The 17,414-nt window shown below is 37.8% G+C and overlaps 1 protein-coding gene across 13 annotated transcripts in view; it reads right to left on the bottom strand.

The window, feature by feature from the left end:
* ATE1 (arginyltransferase 1) overlaps positions 1-17,414 on the bottom strand; it is a 240,889-nt gene that overhangs the window by 147,838 nt on the left and 75,637 nt on the right. Inside the window, exon 13 of one of the 13 annotated variants that reach the window (XM_032281863.1) lies at positions 13,489-14,742. The exons of the other annotated variants lie outside the window; for them this stretch is intronic. Within the exon in view, the coding sequence (XP_032137754.1) occupies positions 14,704-14,742 (39 nt within the window). The 3' untranslated portion in view covers positions 13,489-14,703. Of the gene's footprint in view, positions 1-13,488; positions 14,743-17,414 lie in introns of those variants that run through there. 13 annotated transcript variants of the gene reach the window in all.

Raw genomic sequence — 17,414 nt, forward strand, 5'->3', positions numbered from 1 at the left:
GATCCTCACGCAAGACTCGCAACCCTAACCTGACCCTAAAAAACATTCAACAAAGTTCCTGGGAAAAAATTTACTTCATTTTATCTAAATCAAGACAATAAAACTACTTAACTGTGTCTCTACATTTTTCTTTCTAGAATACTATATCCAAAAAAATATGAAAAATGATTATCACTCTCATAGAGCTTTCCTTGTGAGCTAGGGGCAATGTAACTATGTGGTGCTATACTGGAACATAAGACCCTGAATATGGAGAAGGCAGAAATTTCCCTTCTATGAACCTTATTCCAAATCCAAATCCTTTTTTTCTCTTTGAGACAGGGTCTCCCTGTGTCGCCCAGGCTGGGGTGCAGTGGCACTATCTCGGCTCACTACAACCTTCGTCTCCAGGGCTCAAGTGGTCCTCCTGCCTCAGCCTCCCAAGTAGCTGGGACCACAGGCATAAGCTACCATGCCTGACTACTTTTTGTTTGTTTTGCAGAGACTAGCTTTTGCCATCTTGCCCAGGCTGGTCTCGAATTCCTGAATGCAGACAATCCGCCTGCCTTGGCTTCACAAAGTGCTAAGATTACAGGCGTGAGCCACTGCACCCAGCCCAAATTCTTAACTAAAATATGCAGACACAGTATATTGACTCTGTAACAACAAAGGCACACAAATACCACACAGGAATGTCTTCAGCCACCTTTCCTGTTTACCCAAAATGGATGGGACAAAAATTTACAATTAAAAAAAATCAGTAAATGGCAACAAAGGAAGAGATAGGGGGATGGGAAGAAGAAGGAGGTCCTTATTCTCGCAAGACCCCCTTTAAGTCTTTCCAATTCCTGGCCTGTCAAAATGGTCAGGCAGCACTTAAAAACTCTCTTCCTCCCTCAAAATTCACAAGTGCAGTCACTTAAAGTAAGTTCTAAATTTCTGATTTTATGTTTTGCTTATTATGGTCCCTAAAAAAATTAATGGAAACGTTATTGAATAATTCGCAAAAAAAGAACACAGATATTTTCTGATTTTTTATGACAATGGCCTTTCCCTTCTCTTCCCTCCATTACAATTTCATTTATAAATTAAGTTCAAAACTTTGCATAGCTAAACACACAAGCAGCAACAAGTCTCTAGAAAAACTATGGCTCGAATTAAGTTAAACTTGGGTAGCTCCAGGTTACAAAAGTAACTATTAGCTATCAACTCGCTATCACAATCTTACTATCACCATCTTGATCTTGGTTTTCATTCTTTTAGGCCAAAAGAACGGAGATGGTCCTCTCTGCTACTTAGATAGGACAGTCGTATACCTCTTTCACGACAACCAACATTGTCAGTGATTTTGTTTTTTAAAATTCTCAGGGAAGAAAACCTACACCTCATTAATCTGTTTCAGCATTTTAAATTTCAGATAATAGAATATTCTTTCTCTACCATCTACTCACGTCAGCTTTAAGTCAATGTTTTTATGTAGCCACTTAACTCACTATATATGAAATCAAGCTCAACACAAATATGGTCCATCGAATATACTTCTGAATTCTCCATCACAACCCTAAGGACACCACCTTAGAAACAGAGCATAAAATGTTTTACTGTCTGGGAAAGATTAAAATCTATTCATGATATGGGATCTCATCAATTCCCGTTCCTACAGAGTATTTCACCAGCTCTTTTCCCTCCTCATTCTCCAACTCAACTTTGGGTAAGAGGTTCATTTATTCGTGGTCAAGTACTGACCACAAAACTGCGCACCCAGGGAAAGGGACACAGAGCCACGGCAGCACAGCTCTTACCCTCCCTAATGCATGGAGAAAATGATGTTCCTGTGGCTCTTTGGGTGAAGAAACAAAGAAATTCACTCAGGTGCTTCCAATAAGTGGCTCGTACTTATGGCAGAGAGAAAACATAACATTACAGGGGGCCCATAAGGAAATGAGGACAGAAATATTAGCCATGTAGGGTCAGGCCTCCAGAGAATCTCAGGCTCTCTAGGAAGAGGAGGAAACCCAGGCTAGATGAAGGCCTCATGGATAAGAGATCATAATTCAAAAAATGGCAAGCAGGTGAAACAAGAGGTTATTTATGTCCTCTCAGCAGCAGGAGGCCCTAACCTATATTTCATCCGCTATTCGCTGTCTCTGCTTTTGCTCCCCTTCCCAGCTCCCTGCTCTCTCATCTGGATACCTTTTGATTCACAGACCCCTTTGAAAACCAGATGGAAGTAACCCATGGTCTCACTCTTTGAGATAAACGTGCCTGTGTACAAAAGTCTGCCTACAATTTCAAACTTCTCAGATCCATGTTTATGAAGTCCTAAGCTCTTCAGCAGAGTCTATGGGAATAGCAGTGTCCCTCAGAAAAGGGGTGTGGGCATGGCAGACATCTGAATGAAATGAACTTCCCTGTATAGGGCAAACACAACAGAAAAAAAATGGGAGGATTATTGCAAATTGCTACAGGGCTTACAGATCAATCGTAAATCATACACATACTATATACACACATGCACACCTCTCAACTGGCTAAATAATGGCTGAAGGAATGTCAAAAAAAAACTGGTAAAAGTGGGGTAAGATGGAATACTAGACTCATATTTTATCTTAAAAGAGAGGAGAAATGAACTGGTGAAAAGAATAAAAGGAAGATCCCTGTATTGGGCAATGGTGTGTCTAAAAGCAGACAGGAAGGGATCAGGAAGAAAAGGGAATCCTCAAAGATCAAGCAAAGGAATCTAGATTTAAGACAGCTATATGAAACACCACAGATTTTCTAGCAAAATGCTTTGCACATAACGTATATCATCCTTGAGCAGTACTATGGCTGAGGCCGGACAGAGGATGGCAGGACGGAGGAAGCTGGTGATGATGGTTTCTCAGCACTGTCATTTCCAACTTACTGCTGTATATCCAGGATACACATGACTGTGTTACTCAAGGTCACTTCCCATTAGCTAGTGCCACAAACTTGGACAATATGGCATTTGAAAGTGTGAAGATGAAAAATTCTACAGTTGTCCTATTTTATAGAATGAAGATAAAGATGTAAGAACAAATAGAACACATATAGACATAAGAAGGAAAGACCTAAGATGTGATGGAGCATCCTGGTAGGGTGAGGAAGGGTGGAAAAACTGCCTTTCATCCTAACATCAACAGCAAAGTAGGATATCAGGCAACAATTTCTGAACACGTGTATATGCATGTGCACTGGGGTAAATCAGCTTGGTTCTAACCATGGGAAACTGAAGCACATGAGCACAGGACATGCCAAATATCTCTGCCCCATTAAAACTGAAGATTATAATACGATAACCTCCCGTCCTCAAATGTATGTGCCAACAGGGTGCTCTTCGTACTAAAAAAGATAAACTATATTTAGCTGCTAGAGTGAAAGTAATTCAACTCACTTGGTTATTATGATGCTGCCCAATCTTTTTATTTCTACAATGGCCAGGAAAACAATGACGTATAAATGCGGAAAATAAGAACCTACCATACACAGCAGAACTGGAAAAAGCATGCAACACATCCTGGGAATGTTTACCTTCTTTGTTCTTGCTATTACTGCTTCTGAAGGACCCCAATATTTGCTAGACATATCTCATTGTACAGAAACATTAATTACCTTTAAGTTGACATAAAGGTCACACAGAAGCACCCTCAAAGAAAATTTAAGGTAGTGCTGGGGTCATCAGTGAGTTTATGGCTGCACAGGGTCATGAATTAGACATGAGAAACTTCTCTCTGGTGTGTCGTACAGGACAGTTTATTTCAAGCTTGTTATTGTGAACTCAAAATTAATCTTTCTATACGTTTTTTTTGAAAGCAAGAGTCAAATTACCCACAGTAGCTCTGCAACCGTAAAGCCCTACAGACTTCAACGAGTCACTAACCCTTTAAACAGGGTTTCTCAACTTCCAGCACTACTGACATTCTGGACTGGATAATTCCACTTCAGGTTATCCAGGAAGAGGAGGAAACCCAGGCTAGATGTTTAGAAGGCTCCTGACCTCTACCCACCCGATGCCCATAGTACACATACCCATCCCCCACCATCCCAGTCACAACAACCAAAACGTCTCCAGATATTGGGAAAAGAGGGGCACAAAACTGATCCTATAGAGAACTACTATTTTAGGGCAAATAGAAATAAGGACTCAGGGTGGGTACCTGTTCATTTCACTTCATTGCCCTACTATGGCTAATATGTTAAAGAATGGAACAAATTAATGATATTTTGTTAAAATAGTGTTTAGACTGTAAGTTTAATTATATAATTATACAAAATTTATTATCATACTCCCTAGAAAAATTATTTTATACTATATTCTATTAGTTGTTTCAAGGGTTTTACATACAATGGATTTTATTTAATTAGAGACTACTATGGTTTGAATGTGTCTTTGCTAAAATTCATGTTGAAACATAATCCCCACTGTAGCAGTATTAAGAGGTGAGGCCTTTTGGAAAGTGATTAAGTCATGAGGGCTCCACCCTCATCAATGGACTTAGGAAAGGGCTGGAGGGAACCAGTTTAGGCCCCTTTTACTCTTCTACTAGGTAAGGGCACTGTGTTTTTCCCCTTTTTGTTCTTCTGCCCCATGAGGACACTGTTTGTCCCCTGTTTTCCTGTCCCTTCCACCACATGAGGACACAGCATTAGGGTGCTATCTTGAAAGCAGAGACAGCAGCCCTCACCAGACACAGAAACCGCTGGCACCTTGATCTTAAACTTACCAGTCTTCAGACTGTGAGAAATAAAACTCTGTTGTTTATAAGTTACCCAGTCTCAGGTATTTTGTTACAGCAGCACAAATGGACTGATAGAAATATTTGTAAATCAAACTATTTGTCTATAGCCATATGACCTCGAATGTACCTGATTTCATCTAAAAAGAAGCCCTTAATTCAAACATAAACCAAACATAAGCCATTTACAATATTATGCAGGTCTGTCTTTTCATAAATACAAAAGTTCTAAGTTAATTATTGGCAATACCTGAGAAAAATCTGAAGAAAAGTGCAAATGCAATGGTATTTCTACTGTTCATTTATCTGACAATTCAAACACAACTGTTTTGTCATTACTTTAAAAAGAAACACTCTTTTAAATAAACTTATCTTTCATTAAAAGTGCCAAAACTATAAAAAGATCTATCCTGCAAAGTGCCAAACAATGCCACTTTATTTGATGCAGATATGCATTTTCCCCCAACCAGCAACCAAATGATTCATTATCCTCATATCTATATACATGCATCCAAAGACTTATTGAACACTTACCATAAATCAGAGATTGATGCTAGAAAAAATGAGCTCAAATTCCAAGCTTAGAGTCTAATGAGACAGACAGATGTGAAAAGAGGTAGCTATAATACAATGCCATAAATGTTGCTATCAGCATCTAAGCTGCAATGAAACAGTATGTTTGTATCAAGGAGAGTCAGGCAAGCTGAGATAAATCTTTTAAGATGAAAAGGAGTAAGGGAAAGATGAGAAGAGCCAAGATATCAGTTAAGGGGTAAGAACGAGTTACACCAAAGCAGAGAGAAGAGGTCACAGTCAAAGCCTATAGGGAGATTCTATCATCAAGGATGGTTCCAACCCTAGGGCACTAACACAAAGTAAAGAAGCGATTAAAAATAAGATTATCTCTCATAAAACCCTAGATCTTTACATTTCACAACTAAAATTTGAATTTCCCTTTAAAAATAATTTGATTCTTGATCAAAATTAACATTAATGATAGTTGAGGCCAGGCACAATGGCTCATGCCTATAATCCTAGTATTTGAGCTCAGGAGTTCGAGACAAGCCTGGGCAACAAAGTGAGACCTCGTCTCTACAAAAAATACAAAAATGACCCGGGCATGGTGGTGTGTGCTGGTGGTCCCAGCTACTCAGGAGGCTGAGGTGGGAGGATGACTTGATGATGAGCCTGAAAGGCAGATCTTGCAGTGAACTGAGACGGCACCACTACACTCTAACCTGGGAAACAAGGCCAGACCCTGTCTCAAAAAAAAAAAAACAACAGTTACCTGCTAAATTTTGCTAAATTTCATTGCTGAGTTATTAGCTATTCAATTATGACACCATTTAGAGAAAACTGAGTAAGTCCAAGACCGACAGGCAAAAACATTAGCACGTGAATATAAAAGCTATGTTTTTCTGATTTCAGTAATTTTTTTTATACCAAATTTTAAAATACTCCCAAAAAAAGCAGTTTAGAGTAATGAGTTGCTATGGCAGAGGCAGGCAAAACTGTGGCATCAAGAGCAGGCTGCGTGCGCTTTACCAACTTCAGGGCAAGGCCATGTTATTTGGAAAGAAAAGAAAATCCTTTATTTTATAAATGAATATACAGATTTCAACCAAAGGTCTATCTTTATTCTAAACACAGCCCACTGGGTTATCATCTTGGGACGAAGACACTGCTAGGAAATGTGAGGCAGGGAGCTTTAACACCTACTTAAAGAATTTGTTTAAAAACTTGTTTAACAAGAGAAGACTCCTGAATATGAAGAGTCTAGTTCATTTTTCGTCACTTGAACCACATTAATTATATATGCACAACAGACACACACAACCAAAAAACTTGTTTCAAATTACAAAGGTTAAATCATTTTAAATGACAGTAAATAAGAACTAGATAAGTGGAGGTAAGTGGAATTGTTTTTTAAAGTAATACTGATACCATATTTTTTTTTAAAAAAATCAGGACACCGAACTTGACCTAGCAATCACAGCAATACCAACCACAATGATGCTGTAATTATTCAAATCAGCATTAAATTAATATTTCTATGATAGATTAAACTTCCATTTCTGGTCTAAACAATGGGGTAAATGTATTGATAAAAGAAAATACTTCCATGCGTACTCACAATACATGCTGTTTTATATACATGGCCTCTTAAAAACAAACTGTAAGTGAGGGATAAAGGCTACACATTGGGTAAACTGCACACTGCTTGGGTGATGGGTACACCAAAATCTCAGAAATCACTACTAAAGGACTTATTCATGTAACCAAACACCACCTGTTCCCCAAAAACCTATTGAAATGAAAAAATAAACAAAAGTAGTAAAACAGGCCAGACGCACTGGCTCACGCCTCTCATGCCTATAATCCCAGCACTTTGGGAGGCCAAAGTGGGCAGATCACTTGAGGTCAGGAGTTCGAGACCAGCCTGGCCAACATGGTGAAAACCTGTCTCTACTAAAAATAGAAAAATTAGCCAGGCATGGTTGCACGCACCTGTAAAACCAGCTACAGCTACTAGGGAGGCTGACGCAGAATGGCTTGAACCCGGCAAGTAGAGGCTACAGTGAGCCAAGATCGTCCCACTGCACTCCAGCCTGGGTGACAGAATGAGACTCATGTCTCAAAAAACAAAAAATAAATAAATACCACACACAATTGACAAGGGAAAAAAAAAACTGTACAACAGCATATTATGTCACCTAACAATACGATGAAAATGTCCTAATCAATGAATTTAAATAGCATGATTTTAATATGTGGGATAGAAAAGGTCTTTCTGAAGCATGTTACAAAAGCCAGAAATCATAAAGGAAAAGCATTAATAAATTGTACTACATAAAAATTGTAAATTTCTGTATAATTAAACAAACATATACACTATTAACAATAAAAAGCAACTGACTATAATGGGATGTGACTGGCAAATATGTTTGATAGCATAACTATTAAGAGCTCTTCACTGTGTTTTAATCAATCTCTTAACTGAATTTCTACAAACATATAATCCTATTTTAATTAAAGAGGTTCTCACAGTTTGGTTTTGTTTTTTAAGTTATTTGGAAGAAATCTACAAGAGCAAAAGTGGCTTATTTGCACACTCTTCAGTGCTTAAATCATGCATTTGCTGTAGAAGAATGGCTAACGTAATTCTATAGGGAGAGATCAACAGTTAAAATAGTATTTTGCCCATTTAATGGAATCAGTGCTAATCTGATGATGGGAAAGCTGAGACATTTTGCCATAATAGAAACAATTTAACTGAAATAAGTTATTAAACTGGTATGTGCATGGCAGTGACCTTAAGAAGCTACAAATAATTATCCCTCTAGGGAAAATAATCAGTCCTACACCCTGGCTCATACCACATACTAAAACCAGTTTCTTACACAGAACTAAATTGTAAAAGGTAAAACTATAAAACTCCTAAAACATATAGGAAACCAATTCCATGGACATAAGGTAGGCAAATATTTCTTGACAAAGACACAAAATCATTAACCATAAAGAATAAAATTGATAAGGTGGACACATTAAAATTAGAAATTTCTGCTCATCAAAAGATATCATGAAGAGAATGAAAAGTCAAGCAATGAGTAGAAGAAGGTATCTATAAAACATTTATCCAACAAAGGATTCTTATCTAGAAAGAATTACAGATAACTAAGACAGACAACCCAATAGATAAGTGGGCAAAAGACTTGACAGACACTTTATAAATGGCCGAAACACATATGACAAGGTGCTCAACACTGACAATCAACTGCAAAATGCAAATCAAAACCACAATGCAGGCCAGGTATGGTGGCTCAAGCCTGCAATTCCAGCACTTTTGGAGGCCGAGGTGGGTGGATCACTTGAGGTCAGGAGTTCAAGACCAGCCTGGCCAATGTGGGGAAATCCCATCTCTATTAAAATTACAAAAATTAGCTGGGCATGGTGGTGCACACCTGTAATCCCAGCTATTCAGGAGGCTGAGGCAGGACAACCACTTGAACCTGGAAGGCAGAGGTTGCACTGAGCCAAGATTGTGTCGCTGCACTCCAGCCTAGGCGACAAACAAACAAAAAAACACAACGTACCACCACTCCCCACACACCCATCAGGAATGAGGCAAATGGAGATCTCATACACTGCCAGTGGAACTGCAAATTAATACAATCACTTTTTTAAAAATTATGAGCAATATCAACTAAACCTGAACACACACATACCCTACGATCTGGCAATTCACACCCACATCTATTGCCATCAGGAATGCACACATATGTTCATTAAACACATGTAACTGAATGTTCACAGCTCCATTTATATTAGACAAAACCTAGAAACAATCCATCTACAGTAGAATGGGTGTGAAAAATGTGGTATTTTCATTAAATAGTATACCATACCCAGCAATAACAAATGACCTAGTGCTACATAAAACCACATGGATAAATCTCACATAGATAATGTTGAGTAAAACCCATCACAAAACAAAATACATTGAGTGTTTCCATTTATGGAAAGTATAAAAGCAGGCAAAACTAGCCTGTAGTGTTAAAAGCGAGAACACTGGTTACCTTGGATGGGACAGTAACTAAGGAAGGGAGTGATGGCTTGTGGGTGCTGGGCATGTTCTGTTTCTTGTTTTGGGTGGTTGCACAGGTGTGTTTACTTTGTGAAAATTCATCAAGCTGTATACTTAAGATTGGTACACTTTTCTGTATATATATCACACCTCAATAAGAAGTTCACTTAAAAAGAAACTACAGGTAGGTAGGAGAGACATGAATTCACAGAAAACATAAATTGTACTACTGAAATGGAACTTTGAAAAATGTTCCCATGTCCACAGTTTTGATTTGAACCACCTGTCCTGCGCACAGCATTCATAACTTTCCTTCATTTTTTCAGTTTTATCCATGCAGAGTCCATGTTTCACATGCAATGCATGTCCCCCCAATTTTTTTTTTAATTTCACTGAATACCTTATTTGTCAATTAATTTGCTGGGCAGTGGGGATAGTGGCAGATAAGACATAGTTTGCTCACGAATGCACAAGTAGTGACTGTGTCTAATCTTCCTTTTGCCTGGGCATCTCTCATGATGTTTTACAGAAGAGGCCCAAAGAATGACTTCCATGGAAAACTTGTACATGAACTCGGTCTGAAAAAGAGGCTCCGACTTCCACATGCAGAGACAAGTGAAAAACATCTCAACGCAAGAGAACGCACAGAGCTCGGAGGTGGAAAATTTCCGTGCACATAGTGCCCGGCAGCAAGAGCATGGGCTATGCAAGAGAAGGAAGCACACTTCCTTCTTCAATAGGTGGGGGTAGAGCTCAGACATTAGCATTTTTTAGAAAGCTCCACAGACAACTGATTATTTTCCAAGGTTGGGAATCAGGCACTACACCAAGCTTTCTGGTTCATTGTGAAGAGAGATAAGAAAAAGGATCAGAAAAATCTGACACATGATTAAATATACTTTTATTTCCCCTAAAACTTACATTTAATTAACATGGCAATCGTTTTAGGATACTCCAAAATTGAAAGTTTTATATACCTTATCATAAATGTGATAAGCAATGCCATTTACATGATATTCAATTCCTAAGTTCAAACTCTCCTTCTGGTGGCCAAAATTAAAATGCGAGTTAAGACAAACTCTGGGCAAGCTAACCATCTCGAGCTTCAATTTTCTCATCTGTACTGAAAAGCTTAGAACAGTAAAGAACTGGTGTGGCAAAAGTTCACACACGTGACAGTTTTATAAACAAGAATTAGTAATGACCATGAGAATTCTTTTACCTCCCGTCACCTCTAGGGGGCATCAAAAATTCCTTACTAAATTATCCTGTGGTAATTTTTCTTACTATGTCTAATTCATTGGACATTTGACATCAAGAAGACATGCTGAATCAAATGAATTCAGTATTTTGTTCTGTGCTATGGGTTACTGGTGAGATCATCTGTATTCCTTTCAGCCCAGCAGTAGCAAAGTCACCTACCATGTGTATCCACATGCACCACTCTGGGCAGCAAGGCTGTAGTAAAATAACATTTACTAATGTGTTTGGTCAGGAAATTCTGAAAGGCTTGGACGCTTGGGGGTTTCAGCTGTGCATAATTTTGCAGATGCAGCTCTTTTAATTCCTTTAAAAAAATTTTTTTGTAGGTGCCTATTATTATAATAGTAATGCCAAGTACCTATTTTTGGGCAAAGCCCCGTAGAATTCCAATTCCCACAACTGAGCTGAGACAGTCACACAAGCATGATTAATCACAGATGGATTTAGCCTTTTGTTTCTTTTATGACATTTCAGAATTCTTTCTGATGTCTCAACGATCTCTATGTCTGACCATGTCATGATACCAAACAGACTACCTGAAATCATTTTGTCTACTTTGGCCTGCATACAAGCCTGGATAAAGAATTCAGTCAAAATACTTTCTTCAGATCACAGAATGGCCTTACAGCAGCACTCTGAGAGATAACATGGGGGAAAAAATTTAATTATGACTAACAACATTTCTATATACTCTAATTTTCATTTTCAAATATAATCATTTTGAAATGAGAAGGGGTTAAAAAGAGAGAACTAAACTTTACATGCAAATAAGAAATATTTGAAAAGCATAGGAACCACATGTTTAAAGTTAAAAAAAAAAAAAGTAAATAGCTATTTTCAAGCATAAACCAAAAAGGAGGCAAGGTAAAGAAAAAAAGAAGCCTATATACAAAATTTTGAGATGTGAAATTAACACGGGATTAATTTTTAAGAGGAATAATGAATTTTAAAAGAAATAATTTCCACTGAGCACCTTCAATTTAACATAATTATATTAATTTATATAATAGTTTAATTATTAAATAATTTCCACTAATCCCCAAGATGGAATTATGGGAAATAAACTAAAGTGAAATTAATATGATGACTATCATTATGCACACAATTAAAATCTGAATGAAGGTTGAAAGGACTCATTTTTAATAAAGTTTTCTTTCCAACAATACAGGTTACAAATATGACATATAGAGATGGAAATGTTTAAACCAACACTCAGTTAAAAATTTATTTCATATCCCAGTTTAAAGAAAATACTGGCTTAGGCAGAATTTTGTTTTTTGTTTTTTTTTTGTTTTTTTTTGTTTTTTTTTTTGAGACGGAGTTTTGCTCTTGTTACCCAGGCTGGAGTGCAATGGCACGATCTCAGCTCACCGCAACCTCCGCCTCCTGGGTTCAGGCAATTCTCCTGCCTCAGCCTCCTGCGTAGCTGGGATTACAGGCACGCACCACCATGCCCAGCTAATTTTTTTGTATTTTTAGTAGAGACGGGGTTTCATCATGTTGACCAGGATGGTCTCGATCTCTTGACCTTGTGATCCACCCGCCTCGGCCTCCCAAAGTGCTGGGATTACAGGCTTGAGCCACCGCGCCCGGCCCTTAGGCAGAATTTAAAAAATTTTTTCAGCTGTTCATCCTCTGCAGTACCCTGTGCTCAAGGAAGCAGTTTCTCCCATTACCAATGGTACTTGCCTTAATGCTAACTCCTCAGTGATTAGCTCACATACAAATAAGAGGCACAACTCTGACAAATGGAACATGTGAAGTCTACCAGAAGTCTTCTCAGTGAGGGTTTCCTTAATCTTAGGAAGAGACACAAATAACCTCACACCCATTACAATAGCTAATATTAAAAGCAAAAACAAACCAAAGCCCAGAAAATAACAAGTGATGGTGAAGATGTGGAGAAACTGGAAACTTGTGTACTGTCGGTGGGAATGTGAAATGGTATACCTTATGGAAAACAGGTGGCAGTTCCTCAAAAAATTATAAATAGAATTACCACTGATTCAGCAATTCCACTTATGGGTATAAAGAAAAGATGAAAAAGCGAGTCTCAAAGAGATATTTGTACTCAGTGTCCAAAGCAGCATTATTTATAACAGCCTGAGGACTGGGGAAGCCCAGATGCCAATGAACAAACAGACAAACAAAATGTGGTACATACATGCAATGAAGTATTATTCAGCCTGAAAGAGGAAAGAAGTTCTGACACATGTGACAACGTGAATGAACCTTGAGGTATAAAGCTAAGTGAATTATGCCAGTTACAAAGACAAATACTATGATTCCACTTATATGAGGCACCTATAGTAGTCCAATTCTTAGGGGTGGAGAAGGGGGGGGCCCTGCTGTCTATTGGGTACTAATTGTGTAAGATGAAGAACTGAGATGGAAGGTGGTGATGGTGGCATAGCAATGTGAATGTACTTAATACCAGCGAACTGAGCACTTAAAAGTGTTTAAGAGAGTAACCATTATATGTATTTTACCACAGCCAACATTAATTTTTTTTCTTTTTTTCTTTTTTTTTTTTTTTTGAGACAGAGTCTCACTCTATTGCCAAGCTAGAGTGCAGTGGTGCGATCTCAGCTCACTGCAACCTCCGCCACTCAGGAGAAATTTTTCTCCGTTCAAAATACATTTCCACCAATTTCAACCAATGCCTGAGTCCCCAGATTGATACTGAGCTACACTAAAACAGTACCAAGTCCCATTAAAATGACCACAATTACTATAATAGCTCATGTAAGCAATGATAACAAAACATATGAAGACAATTTCCTTTCATCAATGACTCTATCATCTCTCATTAAATTCTTTTGTGACTATCTTGTGCCTTACATGTAAGACTACGGTCTCAGACAAAAAATATCTGACTATGTAATATAATGACTACATAATGTATACAATGTGAATCAGCCTTTATTTAAAACCCATACCTACTGAACAGTAAAACCAAAAAATTCAATAAAAACATTTTAGATAATATGATGCACAAGAATATAATTACTACAAATTAGCAAACTTCCTTAGGGAGGAGAATTTATTGTAATGCATCCTGTTTATATACTATGAAGATGACCACATACTGGTTTTCCTCTTGTGGTGCTCACCATTAGCAAGGCAAGCAAAATCAAAATTTGTCAGCATGTTAAGATACTTTGTAGGCTCATGTCAGGATATTAAATGAAATGTCTTATAAAGACAAATTCTCATAAGCCCAATGAGCACATCTCTAGGCATGACTGCAAATGGAAATTAAATTACTTTGCCAATACTCTTACATGAAGCCATCAGAAACCACTGAGGTCCATTCAGCTCAATTCAAGACATGAGCCTGCACAGCACAACAGAGAATGAAGGTGTGACTTCCACACCTACACCATGTGTTTCAGTCATCCATGGCTGAGTAGAAACCACCCAAAAAGTTAGTGACCTTAAACAATAACTTATTATTCCTCATGATTCTGTGGGTTGGCTACAGCTTAGCCAGGTGCGTTTTCTTCTGGTCTCTCTCAAGCTCAATCATGCAGATGCATTCAGCTTGGGTGAGCTGAAACACCCAAGATGGATTCAGGCCTCATATGGTGGTCTCTCTCTCCAGGAGGGTACTATGATGGCTAGCTCCAAAGACACAGAAAGTGAAAGCTGCCAGACCTCTTAAGGCCTGAGATCAGAAGTCTCAGACAGTTTCTTCCAGGCTACCCATTAGTCCGTGCAAGCCATCAGATCAGTCCAATCAAGGATGAGGAAAACAGCCTAGACTGCTGATGGGTTGAGCAGCATGCACAGAGATGAGAGGCCCTGATGGTGGACAGCTTTGAAAACCATCCACCAAAACACGGGGCTCACTACACATAAAAACAGACACATCATTTCAGCGTGCCATTGTGATAGCTCATTACTCAACAAAAAAGAGCAGGTAGATTAGCTCTTTTGTGTTATTTCAGACCTGCTATTCAATACTTTAATTTGCTTTACATCATACAATAAATATATGGTGAAGATTGTAACTTACATGTACACATCTGCACAAGAAAATCCAAATGAAACATTAATCTAGTTTCAGTTGTCACCTGGTACCATTTAATATACTATATTATAATTATCTGTGTCCCCCTAAGTTGCAACCTTCATTAGGGCTGAATGTCTGTACTGCTTACAAATGTATTTCCAGTGTCTAGCATGGACCAGGTACCTAACGGGCTGCTCCTTCTTGGTTGTTAAAAATAGCATTCCTATTTAAGAAATATATTCCTCTTCTTTTAAATACCAGATAGAAAACATGTTTGTAGGTTTTTCCATGTATATTTCACAATGTGGCAAAATAGGCCATTACTAGTGTTTTACATACTTACATGCTAAGAAAAAAAGATAATTTTAATTGTTTTTGTAGCCATACACTAAATTTACCTCCATTCAAATCTCAAAAATGAGAGATTTTACAATAGTGTGCAATTCATTTTCTGTGAGTTATTTCTTGCTGGTCTCTAGTTCTAGACCTTCAATTGGCAATGAGAAATAGTCATGCTTGGACCAACACCTATCTTACAATTTTGAACAGCACATTTTCTGATTGAAAAGATCTATTTTAAGAAGCAGATGTGCTATTCCCTTGTAAGTGAAGGTTCTCACGTGCTCAAAGTATAACATAGTATTTGCTATGGTGCAGACCTGGTTTAACCCTGACAACGCCCATGGTGGAATCTGACTCCTGGTGTGGCAGTGTTGGGAGATGGGGCCTGGTGGGAAGTGTTTGGATCACGGGAGAACTGCCCTGGGGAACAGATTAAAGCTGTCTAGTGGGAGTGAGTAGGTTCTCGCTCTCATGGGAATGGAAGTGTTCCTGAGAGCAGGTTACTATAAATAAACTTAGGCTCTCCTGCCTGTCTCTGTTCTCATCCAGTCCCCCTTGTTTTCCCACTTCACTATGACACAGCACAAGGCCCTCACCAGAAGCTGGGCAGATGCCAGTGCCATGCCCTTGGACTTTCCAGTCACCAAAATCATGAGCTATATAAAACTCTTTTCTTTATAAATTCTCAAACCTCAGGTATCCTGTTACATAAACACAAAAAGAACAAAGACAATATTCTTAACTGAACTGAAAATAACTTCAATCCTGCAGTTACCTAAAATTACTCATTTTCAATCATAAGGCAATGCAAACTATTTCCTTAAAATTAACAATATAAAAATTAAAATCAACATATTGTTGTTAAACCCAAAAGTGTTCCCAAAAAATGATGCCAGGAAAATGCTGACTTTATGAAGTTAATGTAATCTTGAAAAATTCTCTCACTATCTCACAAATAGTTACAGAATCGCTAAGTAAACTTCAAATTCTCAGAATTCGCCCTCCCAAGAACAAATAATGTGAACATAATATACCAAAAATTTGTTTAAATGGTAACGTTGAGTCCCAGATTGTCTTTTTCTACATTGGACTGTAACTCAGTTTCCTAAATGTTGATGTTTCAAAATTCTAAACATACTAATTTTGGGGACCAAGGAATGAAATACTATAATTCTTGAAATCACAAGTTATTCTTAATACTTCCAATATTCTTCAGACTCCTTACTCATTAGAATGGATATCTTAAAAATTGCTTAATAAAAATATGAAGGACAGTAGTATTACAAATATCTTTAGCATACAGTGAATACTAAAACACTGGAAAACTCCAGTGAACACCATTAGACACGATTTCAAACAACCTAACATTTGGATTTCTTGGCAAATAAGCAGCCTCACACACATAAGTTTATGTATAAGCTTATTTTGCTTCCAAGATTTGTTATTTCTTGGAACACTACTCATATATTTTGTATATCAGCTTATTAATATCTATATTTATACTGTTGTTTACATCATTATCAGCAGACAACACACACACACATTCCACAACACAGCTACAAGCAAGACTGACTGATGAGATGATGAGTGCTCCCTCCTCTGCACTCCCGTCCTGCTTCCTGAGAGTGTCAACCTTCACTGTCAGCTCTGAGTCTCAGAGTTTCCTGTCCTTTCTTTTGACTTGACATCTATTGGATTCCTTCAAACTAGTAACATTTTTATGCTGATTGTTTAGTAATATTTTCTCCCAATTTCCTGATTTTTCAACTGATTTTTGTCAAGACTCATGATTTGAAAAACATAAATTTACAAAAAAACAAAAAAAAAATTGCCACATGGCAACAATTCATTTTCTGTGAGTTATTTCTTGCTGGTCTCTAGTTCCAGACCTACAACTGGCAATGAGAAATATTCATGCTTGGACTTGGAAGTTTTCATGTCAGCTTTACTTTATTTAAAAAAAGACCAATCTGCTTTTGAACTGATTGCTACCAACCCAGACCAGCTACTAATTTCAGTAATTGTATAATCAGTTACCTTTTATAATGATACTTGTTGCCCTAAAGATCTTCTACAGACACAGTAACTTGCTATTTTAAAAACAGGAATGAAGTGCCAATAATCTACAGTGACCATAAATTATTCTGAATTGCTCAGCTTTATCCCTAAGTAAACAGAAATTACAGTCTTAGCTTCTGATGCAGTATTTGGAAAAGGGACTAAAGGAGTGACATGATATTCTGCCACACAACCTGACTAGTCCTCCTCAAATTCAATAGCTCAGTTTGCGGGGTAAGTAGGAATGTTACAATGGTGTTGCACAGAAAGGGTGCTCTTTTCTGATCTAAATGGCCTTCACCTGAGTATTAGATTGCCATCAATTATGACATACAGGTTGGAGTCCTAGAACAAATGTACCAATTTCACCTCACTCCAATGGAGCAAACCAACCATTTTATTTATTCAGCCAACA

This window comes from Sapajus apella, unplaced genomic scaffold (genome assembly GCF_009761245.1).
Source record: "Sapajus apella isolate SASKATOON/1434 unplaced genomic scaffold, GSC_monkey_1.0 scaffold13, whole genome shotgun sequence".
Taxonomy (NCBI): Eukaryota; Metazoa; Chordata; class Mammalia; order Primates; family Cebidae; genus Sapajus; species Sapajus apella.